General features: G+C 45.9%; 1 protein-coding gene across 1 annotated transcript in view; it reads right to left on the reverse strand.

Moving 5' to 3' along the window:
- Nucleotides 1-12,661, reverse strand: part of SPARCL1 (SPARC like 1) — a 74,494-nt gene that overhangs the window by 22,539 nt on the left and 39,294 nt on the right. Inside the window, exon 7 of the mRNA XM_077476475.1 lies at nt 11,366-11,486. Within this exon, the coding sequence (XP_077332601.1) occupies nt 11,366-11,486 (121 nt within the window). The remainder of the gene's footprint in view (nt 1-11,365; nt 11,487-12,661) is intronic.

Genomic DNA, 12,661 nt, shown 5'->3' on the forward strand with positions numbered 1-12,661 from the left:
CTTCAGCAGGGACAGGGAAGCTGGTCAGAGTTGATTGGAAGATAAATGAAGCCAAATATAGGGCAATCCTAGAAGAAAACCTGTTAGAGTCTGCAAAAGACTTGAGACTGGGGCGGAGGTTCACCTTCCAGCAGGACAATGAGCCTAAACATATAGCCAGAGCTACAATGGAATGGTTTAGAAGAAAGCATAGTCATGTGTTAGAATGGCCAGTCAAAGTCCAGACCTAAATCCAATTGAGAATCTATCATGTTACAACCAAAAACGTAAATGTATTTTATTGGGATTTTCTGTGATAGACCAACACAAAGTGGCACATAATTGTGAAGTGGAAGGAAAATGATAAATGTTTTTTTTTTCTTTTTTTTTTTATAAATATCTGAAAAGTGTGGTGTTTGTATTCAGTCCCCTTTAATCTGATACCCTTAACTAAAATCTATTGGTATCGATTGCCTTCAGAAGTCACCTAATTAGTAGATAGAGTCCACCTGTGTATAATTTAATCTCAGGATAAATATTGTTGTTCTGGGCAGCCCTCAGAGGTTTGTTAGAGAACCTTAGTGAACAAACAGCATCATGAAGGCCAAAGAACACACCTGACAAGTCAGGGATAAAAATGAGGAGAAGGTTAAAGCAGGGTTAGGTTATAGAAAAATATCCCAAGCTTTGAACATCTCACGGAGCACTGTTCAATCCAAGATCCGAAAATGTAAAGAATATGGAACAACTGGAAACCTACCAATATATGGCTGTCCAAATAAACTGACAGGCCAAGCAAGGAGAGCATTAAATAGAGAAGCAGCCAAGAGGCCCATGGTAAGTCTGAAGGGTCTGTAGAGATCCACAGCTTAGGTGGGAGAGTCTTTCCACAGGACAACTATTAGTTGTGCACTCCACAAATCTGGCCTTTATGGAAGAGTGGCGAGAAGAAAGCCATTGTTGAAAGAAAGCCATAAGAACTTCCATTTGCAGTTTGTGAGAAACCATGGGGAAGAAGATGCTCTGGTCAGATGAGACCAAAATTTAACTTTTTGACCTAAAAGCAAAATGTTATGTGTGCTGGAAAACTAACACTGCACATCGCCCTGCACACACCATCCCCACCGTGAAACATCATGATGGCAGCAGCATGTTGTGGGAGAAGCTGGTCAGAGTTGATGGGAAGATGGATGCAGTCAAATACAGGCCAATCTTAGAAGAAAACCTGTTACAAAAGACTTGAGACTGGGGTGGAGGTTAACCTTCCAGCAGGACAATGACCCTAAACATACAGCCATAGCTATAATGGAATGGTTTAAATCAAAGCATATTCATGTGTTAGAATGGCCCAGTCAAAGTTCAGACCTAAATCCAGTTGAGAATCTGTGGCAAGACTTGAAAATTACTGTTCATAGACACTCTTCATCCAATCTGACAGAGCTTGAGCTATTTTGCAAAGAAAATGGGCAAAAATGTCACTCATTAGATGTGCAAAGCTGGTAAAGACATCCCCAAAAAGACTTGTAGCTGTAATTGCAGTGAAAGGTGGTTCTCCAAAGTACTGACTCCGGGGGGCTGAATACAAATGCATGCCACACTTTTCAGATATTTATTTGCAAAAAATGTTGAAAAACTTTTATTATTTTCCTTCCACTTCAGAATTATGTGCCACTTTGTTGTGGTCTTTAACATAAAATCCCAATAAAATACATTTATGTTTTTGGATGTAACATGACAAAATATAGAAAATTTTAAGGGTTAAAAATACACACACTGTAATAATAATAATAATAATAATAATATAATAAATAATTAAATAAAAGTATAGATAATTTGGTTATTTATTGAATTAATAAATGCACAAATCATATCTAACAACCAGTCCTTGAAGCGCAAAGTTCTTAAAATACATACATCTTGAATTGAGATAATACAGTATATGGTCTCTGCTAGGGATGAGCCGAACACCCCCCGGTTTGGTTTGCACCAGAACTTTCGAACGGACCCCGCGTTCGTAACGAACGTTAGAACCCCATTGAAGTCTATGGGACTCGAACGTTCGAAATGGAAAGTGCTAATTTTAACGGCTGATATGCAAGATACTGTCCTAAAAAGGGTTTGGGGACCTGACTCCTGCCTCAGGGGACATGGGTCAATGCAATAAAAAGTTTTAAAAGCGGCCGTTTTGGCGGGAACACTGATTTTAATGACGATTAAAGTGAAAAAAAAAAATGAAATATTCCTTTAAATATGGTGCCTGGGGGGTGTCTGTAGTATGCCTGTGAAGTGCCACGTGTTTCCCGTGTTTAGAACAGTCCCTGCACAAAATGACATTAAACGGAAATAACACCATTTAAAACTGCTTGCGGTTTTAATGTTATATCTGGTTCCTGCAATATGGTTGAAAATCATTGAGAAAAATGGCATGGGTACCCCTCCCTGCCCATTACCAGCCTATTTGGGTCTTGTACGCATATTAAGGGGAACCCTGTACCCATATTAAAAAAAGGAAATGCGTGTGGCCCCCAGGCCCTATATACTCAGAACAGCAGTATACAGGCAGTGCAAACAAGACAGGGACTGTGTAGGTTTGTTGTGTTAAGTTGAATCTGTTTGTAATTTTCAACTGGTACATTTTTAAAGTGTAGCTCCAGTCAAAAAAACTATTTTTAAGCTTTTTGGAAAACATAGGGAAGGGTTATCACCCCTGTATAATTTGTTTTGTCGTCCATCTTTTTTCATCTCACTTGCTGTTGTCTCCTTCCGTTTGTAAATTGGATGTTTGAAAGTAGGGGCCTGCCCTATATGCTCTGCAGAAATGGCGGAACAAGGTGTTGGTTTTGCCACAACATTGTAAGCCCTCAAAGTGACTCTTGGTGGGCGCTGGAGCGCCCTGCTGTGAACGATTATATCAAGAATTGTAATTACATGCCATTGTTGAACAGTGGTAGAAAAATTGACCTTTGGTGGTTGTGGTGCTGGTGCCACAACACTATAAGTCCTCACCGTTACTCTGGGTGGGCACAGGAAGGGGCCCTCCTGTGAAATATTATATCAAGAATTGTAATTACATGTCCCTGTTAAACAGGGGCAGAAAAATTGGGCCTTAGGCACTGGTGCCATCACACTGCAACCTCTGCCATATACTCTAGTTTTATTGCAGGAATTAGCCCTGCTGCAAAGCATTGCATCAAAAATTGTACTTAAACGCCCCTGTTAAACAGGGGCAGAAAAATTGGGCCTTAGGCACTGGTGCCATCACACTGCAACCTCTGCCATATACTCTAGTTTTATTGCAGGAATTAGCCCTGCTGCAAAGCATTGCATCAAAAATTGTACTTAAACGCCCCTGTTAAACAGGGGCAGAAAAATTGGGCCTTAGGCACTGGTGCCATCACACTGCAACCTCTGCCATATACTCTAGTTTTATTGCAGGAATTAGCCCTGCTGCAAAGCATTGCATCAAAAATTGTACTTAAACGCCCCTGTTAAACAGGGGCAGAAAAATTGGGCCTTAGGCACTGGTGCCATCACACTGCAACCTCTGCCATATACTCTAGTTTTATTGCAGGAATTAGCCCTGCTGCAAAGCATTGCATCAAAAATTGTACTTAAACGCCCCTGTTAAACAGGGGCAGAAAAATTGGGCCTTAGGCACTGGTGCCATCACACTGCAACCTCTGCCATATACTCTAGTTTTATTGCAGGAATTAGCCCTGCTGCAAAGCATTGCATCAAAAATTGTACTTAAACGCCACTGTTAAACAGGGGCAGAAAAATTGGGCCTTAGGCACTGGTGCCATCACACTGCAACCTCTGCCATATACTCTAGTTTTATTGCAGGAATTAGCCCTGCTGCAAAGCATTGCATCAAAAATTGTACTTAAACGCCCCTGTTAAACAGGGGCAGAAAAATTGGGCCTTAGGCACTGGTGCCATCACACTGCAACCTCTGCCATATACTCTAGTTTTATTGCAGGAATTAGCCCTGCTGCAAAGCATTGCATCAAAAATTGTACTTAAACGCCCCTGTTAAACAGGGGCAGAAAAATTGGGCCTTAGGCACTGGTGCCATCACACTGCAACCTCTGCCATATACTCTAGTTTTATTGCAGGAATTAGCCCTGCTGCAAAGCATTGCATCAAAAATTGTACTTAAACGCCCCTGTTAAACAGGGGCAGAAAAATTGGGCCTTAGGCACTGGTGCCATCACACTGCAACCTCTGCCATATACTCTAGTTTTATTGCAGGAATTAGCCCTGCTGCAAAGCATTGCATCAAAAATTGTACTTAAACGCCCCTGTTAAACAGGGGCAGAAAAATTGGGCCTTAGGCACTGGTGCCATCACACTGCAACCTCTGCCATATACTCTAGTTTTATTGCAGGAATTAGCCCTGCTGCAAAGCATTGCATCAAAAATTGTACTTAAACGCCCCTGTTAAACAGGGGCAGAAAAATTGGGCCTTAGGCACTGGTGCCATCACACTGCAACCTCTGCCATATACTCTAGTTTTATTGCAGGAATTAGCCCTGCTGCAAAGCATTGCATCAAAAATTGTATTTAAACGCCCCTGTTAAACAGGGGCAGAAAAATTGGGCTGCTGGCATCACCCAGAACCAAAAATGTTCTTCCAACATATCAGCGGAGGAGGAAGAGGATAGACAATCAACATAACAGGACAGTCACTCAGCATCAGCATAGGCAGTCTTGAAGGGATGTGGTATTTCAAAAAAAATTATTCGGTTACATCAGCTTCAGGTGCTTGGTAGCTGTGGGTGATCCAAGACTGATTCATCTTGATGAAGGTCAGTCGATCAACTGATTCGGTGGACAGGCCCACCCTGTGATCGGTAACGAAGCCACCAGCAGCACTGAAGGTGCGTTCCGAAAGAACGCTGGATGCAGGACAGGCCAGTAGCTCAATTGCATACTGTGCAAGCTCTGGCCAGTGATCCATCCTCAAGACCCAGTAAGCCAGAGGATTTTCAGTGGGAAAGGTGTCCAAGTCTGACCTTGCCCCTAGGTATTCCTGCACCATGTAAATTAGACGCTGGCGATGGGTGCTGGAACCAATCATACCTTGGGGCTGCGGACTAAAAAATTGTCTGAAAGCATCAGTCAGACGGCCACCTTCTCCACCGCTCCTTCTGACTGATGCCTCAGCAACACGTTGTCCAGGACCAGGAGTTTGTGACCTCCCAGTCTCTGGGAACGCGTTGCACAGAGCTTTCTGCAAGGCCTCCCGGAGATGTCTCATCCTCTGCTCCCTCTGCGATGGCAAGATAAGGTCGGCAACCTTACCCTTGTACCGTGGATCAAGGAGAGTGGCCAGCCAGTAATGGTCCCTCTCCTTGATCCGAAGAATACGAGGATCCTTCCGCAGGCTTTGCAGGATCAGGGAGGCCATGCAGCGTAGGTTAGCTGAGGCATTCGGTCCGGAGTCCTCTGGGTCACTAAGGACAACATGATCCGCAGCTACCTCCTCCCAGCCACGTACAAGTCCACGTGTTTCTTGGGACTGTAAATCATCCCTATAAGACTGCTGCTGCTGCTGCTGATGCTGAGTGCCAGCCTCCACCTCCATGCTGACACAATCATCCTCCTCCTCCTCTTCCTCCTCCTCACCCTCTTCCTGTGTGATGGGTGGCACAGCAGGAACACTGTCTGGATAAAGGGGGCCTTGAGAGGCAAGGAAGTCCTCCTCTTCCTGCCTCTGTTCTGCCTCAAGTGCCCTGTCCATTATTCCACGCAGCGTATGCTCCAAGAGGTGGACAAGAGGTATAGTGTCACTGATGCATGCACTGTCACTGCTCACCATCCTTGTGGCCTCCTCAAACGGTGACAGGACAGTGCATGCATCCCTGATCATGCCCCACTGGCGTGGTGAGAAAAAACCAAGCTCCCCTGACCCTGTCCTGGTGCCGTAGTCGCACAGGTACTCATTGATGGCCCTCTGCTGCGTGTGCAGCCGCTGCAGCATGGCCAATGTTGAGTTCCATCTGGTGGGCATGTCACATATAAGGCGGTTCTTGGGCAGGTTCAACTCCTTTTGGAGCTCAGCCAGCCGAGCACAGGCATTAAATGATCGGCGGAAATGCACACAGACTCTCCTGGCCTGTTTCAGGACATCCTGTAAGCCGGGGTACCTGCCCAAGAACCGCTGCACCACCAGGTTAAGGACGTGAGCTACACAGGGCACATGGGTCAGTTGTCCCTGTCGGAGGGCGGAGAGGAGGTTGGTGCCATTGTCGCAAACCACCATTCCTGGCTTAAGCTGGCGTGGCGTCAACCACCTCTCGGCCTGCCCCTGCAGAGCTGACAAAACATCCGCCCCAGTGTGGCTCCTGTCCCCCAAACAAACCAGCGCAAGCACGGCATGGCATAGTTTTGCCTGCGTACTTGCGTAGCCCCTGCAACGCCTACGGAGCACCGCTGGTTCTGAGGACAGAGCACTGGAAGAGGCCATGGAGGAAGAAGAAGAGGAGGGGGTGGAGGAGAGAGGTGTGTCACAACCAATAGTAGCATTTTGGAGGCGTGGTGGCGGAACAACCTCCAACACTACTGCACCTTGTCCTGCATCCTTCCCAGCAGCCAGAAGAGTGACCCAATGGGCCGTGAAAGACAGGTAACGTCCCTGTCCATGCCTGCTGGACCATGAGTCAGCGGTAATATGCACCTTACCGCTGACCGCCCTGTCCAGCGAGGCAAGGACATTGCCTTCCACATGCCGGTAGAGAGCCGGAATCGCCTTCCGTGAGAAAAAGTGGCGTTTGGGGACCTGCCACTGAGGAACCACACATTGTACAAACTCACGGAAGGGGGCCGAGTCTACCAACTGAAAAGGCAGCAGTTGAAGTGCTAGCAATTTAGCCAAGCTAGCATTCAACCGCTGGGCATGTGGATGGCTGGGAGTAAATTTCTTCCGCCGGTCCAGCAGCTGGGGCAGGGACATTTGCCTGCTATAATCGGACGTGGATGTACCACTAGCAGAGTTCCCGGAAGCACTTGGCTGTGACACACCTAATTCTACACCTTCATTCCTCTCAGAGCAGGTATCAGAGAGGACTGAAGGTCTAGTGGGGTTGGAGATGCCAGCTGATGAGGAGCAAGGAGAGGTCCGCTTTGTTCTTTGGTGTGGGTCTTTGAGGTATGCTTGCCAACGAGCTGCATGGCAGGTCAACATATGTCTGGTCAAGCATGTGGTGCCCAAGCGGCTGATGTTTTGGCCACGTGAGATACGCTTGAGACATATGTTGCAAATAGCAGCGGTGCGATCTGATGCACTCGTCTCAAAAAAGGCCCACACCAAAGAACTTTTAGAATAACGCGCAGAGGAAGCGCTCTGCGCAGGCGGAGCTCTGCGGTGTGATTCAGTCGGTGTGCTGCCCCTAAGCTGGCCCCCGGAGGGCATCCTGCCTCATTGGACATGTGCCTCCTCCTCCTCCTCCTCCCTCCTTCCAGGCACCCACGTGGAGTCAGTGCCCTCATCATCCCCTCCCTCTTCATCGCTGTAGCAAACCTGGCAGTATGCTGCAGCTTGTGGAACATGACTGCCAGATTGCTGTGCTTCTTGAGCATCCTCTCTCTCTGCGCTCACACTACTGCCTTCCTCTAGCTGAGTGTCATCATCAGAGCCCACCAAACACTGGGCATCCTCCTGGAGCATGTACCCAACACTGTGCTCAAAGAGTTCAGGAGACTCCTCAGGAGGACGTGGTGGGTCTAGGGAAGGAGTCACTGATGATGACATTGAGAGGAGGGACGACGATGTGTTGGCAGCTGCTTTTCTACTACCCTGAGACTGGGTGAGAGAGGATGAGGAGGATGAAGAGGGCTTGGTCATCCACTCTACCAAGTCGTTGGCATGTTGCGGTTCAACATGTCCAGCTGCAGAAAAGAAGGACAAGCATGTCCCATGGCCACGTGCTGATGACAATGCACCGCGTCCACGACCAGCACTGTTGTCTCTAGACACAGAGCCTGCTTGCCCTCTTTTATCGGCTCGCGCCTGTCTGCCTCTCCTTGCTGGCCTTCCAGACATGGTAATGGCCTGAAGGGAGTTGGGTAAAACAGTAGTTGGGTAGTTTATATTGTGCTGGAGGCACACAACACCCACTAACTCCTGCAGATGCCTTTTTTATAGAACAGCAGAGTTAAAGGGGTATATACAGATGTATACTGTGCTGTGCTGGAAGCACACACAACTTCCAATAACTCCTGCAGATGACAATCGGGCCCAAATAGAGAACAGCTATGTAGGTGGATTATAGCGGTATGTACTGGGTACAGAGCACGCACACAGCACGCACTATCTCCTGAGTGACACTACTGACTGCAAGCTCTATTGTTAAAGATGGACCACTAGCTATATAGGTGAGGTAAATATCACGGTGTATACTGCGGTCAGGGCACGCAGACAATAACCAGAAAACAGCAGAGTTAAAGGGGTATATACAGATGTATACTGTGCTGTGCTGGAAGCACACACAACTTCCAATAACTCCTGCAGATGACAATCGGGCCCAAATAGAGAACAGCTATGTAGGTGGATTATAGCGGTATGTACTGGGTACAGAGCACGCACACAGCACGCACTATCTCCTGAGTGACACTACTGACTGCAAGCTCTATTGTTAAAGATGGACCACTAGCTATATAGGTGAGGTGAATATCACGGTGTATACTGCGGTCAGGGCACGCAGACAATAACCAGAAAACAGCAGAGTTAAAGGGGTATATACAGATGTATACTGTGCTGTGCTGGAAGCACACACAACTTCCTATAACTCCTGCAGATGACAATCGGGCCCAAATAGAGAACAGCTATGTAGGTGGATTATAGCGGTATGTACTGGGTACAGAGCACGCACACAGCACGCACTATCTCCTGAGTGACACTACTGACTGCAAGCTCTATTGTTAAAGATGGACCACTAGCTATATAGGTGAGGTGAATATCACGGTGTATACTGCGGTCAGGGCACGCAGACAATAACCAGAAAACAGCAGAGTTAAAGGGGTATATACAGATGTATACTGTGCTGTGCTGGAAGCACACACAACTTCCTATAACTCCTGCAGATGACAATCGGGCCCAAATAGAGAACAGCTATGTAGGTGGATTATAGCGGTATGTACTGGGTACAGAGCACGCACACAGCACGCACTATCTCCTGAGTGACACTACTGACTGCAAGCTCTATTGTTAAAGATGGACCACTAGCTATATAGGTGAGGTGAATATCACGGTGTATACTGCGGTCAGGGCACGCAGACAATAACCAGAAAACAGCAGAGTTAAAGGGGTATATACAGATGTATACTGTGCTGTGCTGGAAGCACACACAACTTCCAATAACTCCTGCAGATGACAATCGGGCTCAAATAGAGAACAGCTATGTAGGTGTATATAGTGGTATGTACTGGGTACAGAGCACGCAGACAGCACGCACTAACACTACTGACTGCAAGCTCTATTATTAAAGCTAGATCACTAGCTATATAGGTGAGGTGAATATAGTGGTGTATACTGCGGTCAGGGCACAGACAGTAACCACTACACAAGAGCAAGATAGTAAATCAGCCAAAAACGATTGGTGTGTAACTGTGTTGAAGGTACACAGAACACCCACTGCTTCAGACGCCAACACACTGCACGAGGCTGCCTTAATGGCGGCCTTATATAGTGTGGGGCGTGCACTACACAGCCTGAGCTATGATTGGCCACAGGCAGGATGCCTGTGGCCAACCATGGCTCTCCTCGCTGCTGGCGCTGCGATTGGCCAAGCATGCGGGGTCACAGTGCATGCTTGGCCAATCGTGAGACAGCAATGCATTGCGCCATCGCAGTGCATTGTGGGCCACACGAATTTTGCCGCGAACGGCCCAAACGTTCGGAATTCGGCGAACACACGAACGACCGATGTTCGAGTCGAACATGCGTTCGACTCGAACATGCGTTCGACTCGAACACAAAGCTCATCCCTAGTCTCTGCATAAAACCCCAACATACTGCTGTATATACCATGACAAGCTTGTGTGTCTCATACAAACATTGGGCAAAGGAAAAAACTAAACAAAGTTCCAGCTGATAAAAGTAGATCACCTTATTGTCAAGTCACATGCTGCTATGTGTGGATAGGATCCTGGATGCATGGCTCAACAACATGCTCCTGGCCAGAGAAAAAAAGGAACAGGTGTAACTGCTGGGTAAAAACTGGAGGAGCAGCTAGATGAGGAGAGCCGCTAGTTGCTGACAACCAGGAAGCCCCTGAACTATGCAGAATGACAGACCCGCTAGTGGCTAGGAGAACACTGCAGCTGGCGGGAGAGAAAAGTGGAGGTGGGGAAGGCACCCGGCAAAGCTGGTGGGATGAAAAGGAGGCAAAGGGCAGAAGTGACAGCAGACGGAGAGGGGCAGGAGGCAGGGACAACTGAAACGTCACCGGTTGTTAAGGACGCGGCGGCCCTGCTCCTTAGCAACCAATAATTGGCAGCATTCTTTTGTTACATTCCCCTGCATTTCCCTGTTGACAGCTGAAAAAACCAAACCCGAAGGTATCGGTTTCTAGTATCGGAACATGTACACAAGTACCGATACTCGTGCAAATGCTTAACAGTATCGGTATTAGTGCAACCCTAAAATTTACTACATAATATAACCACCAAAGTCTGTCAATTAAAGCAATGTCACATAAGTGCTATTTTTATGTAACGTAGCATAATGGTTAAGCTCAAAGTGAATGTTTGCAATAGCTTCTTTATTCCTCTTTTACACTACAAAGGGAAGCACACAGGGAAAGAAATCAGTCTGTGTAAATTCTTAGCATAACATTTGGATACAGTCAAGTAAGGTTGACAAGGGTACAAATTAACAGTGACTTGGTAAAAGGGTTGAGATTGTTAACAATCCAAATGACTTTTTGGTTCATGACAAATCCAAAGATCATGTACAGTAGATAATCCAATGTCATTGTTGGTGGGACTTGAAGATTAAACTGTGGGGGGAAATGCCTTAATTTATTTTGTTATTTTTTTTAGGAAAAAAAGCTTATGACATCACACCGCTTCCAATGTAATGTGAAAGCATTGTGTTTACAATGATCTGCTACATGCACTCCTAGGGCGCAGGATTGGAAGCCTAGGAGGTGATTGCATCAGTTTCTTAGCTCAGTGATGGATGCTGGGTGTCACTGAAACCTGTTACAGCCTGCTCATGAAGCCACCAGAGCCACTGATTCCCCTTGCCATTTAAAATGGCTCTAGGGCAAATAGTGCTATTTTAAAACAGCACCTGAGACTAAAGTGGTTAAACTTAAAGTTCAGCTGGGCTCTAAAATTTGGAAATTATTGGGTATATTCAACATGTTTTTCATTTCCTCACATTTGCATGGTCCTTGATAATCCAGATGAAGATGGCCTCCCTCCTTTGTTCCATCTAGTTGACACTTTGTTGCAAAGAGATAACAATCACTGCTGTATGTCTTGTTATCTGTGCCGCATACCTGAAAAAATTCCAAAAAATAAAGTAAATCACTCATTCGTTTTCATGCTACTTATTGGATTTAAATGTGGTACTGTATATAAATTATAATTATATCAACATATTCTTGATCCCAGTGGGGATTTTGGGGGGGATGTGCTAGAAGAGGTGATTTGGTTGGGGGGGGGGCTTTATGCTAGTAGGGTTGATTGTGAAATATTTTTGCTAGTAAGGGAATTTATGCTTAGGGATAAGCATGCAAAATTGTGTTACATTTTTAGTGGGGGGGGGGGGATTTTGCTGATACTACATGATGCTCGTACATCTTCGGGGGGGGGGGGGGTAAAGTCTGGCATGTTCGCCCTGTGCTCTAGATGACCTTGCCCCAGCATTGACTCCAATCCTCCAAGGGTATTAAAGATGGAATGAAACAAGTCGCACACACACTTCTTTATAGAGGTAGAGTGGTACTCTGACAAATTACAGCATAAAACACAGTGTAGAGGGGAATATTCCCAAAATAAGGACCTCCATGGAAATACATTATTAAGCCACAATATACCACACTTAGCAATAGTATTACTAATAGCATAAGCACCTGCCTTTCAGCGCAACAATGGGTAAAAGCCTTGTAAGCTGCCAAACTAAGCCTAAATTAACCTAAAATAATAAATAAACCCAGGAGACATAACTATAATCAGCTGCCCACACTTCCCCAGAAGGTGATAATGCAATCTATATAACATACTGTGCAGCCTAACAGTTTGTCCCCAGGTCAGGGCATTTGTATACAGTAGATGAATATTTTATTACAATGTGTCACACTTTACAGCCAACATAAATAGTTTGAACAGGCTAATATTATCTACCCCTGAAGCAACCCCCCCCCCCCCCCCCCCCCAGTTCTGTTTTCACCAGAACATGCGAACAGGCATGTGTACCAAAAAAAAAATGTGTACGAACACCATTAAAGTCTATGGGACACGATTGTGAAAAAACAAAAGTGCTAATTTTAAAGGCTTAAATGCAAGTTATTGCCATAAAAAGTGTTTGTATAAATGCAAAAAAAGTTTTAAAAACTGCCGTTTTTTCAGGAGCAGTGATTTTAATAATGCTTAAAATTAAACAATAAAAATGAAATATTCCTTTAACAGGTTCCCGGCCAGCGCATGCTGCTGTACGTCGGCACGGACAGGC

Source organism: Lithobates pipiens, unplaced genomic scaffold (assembly GCF_037356315.1).
Source record: "Lithobates pipiens isolate NorthernLeopardFrog02 unplaced genomic scaffold, aLitPip1_a1.2 Scaffold_13, whole genome shotgun sequence".
In the NCBI taxonomy this organism is placed as follows: domain Eukaryota; kingdom Metazoa; phylum Chordata; class Amphibia; order Anura; family Ranidae; genus Lithobates; species Lithobates pipiens.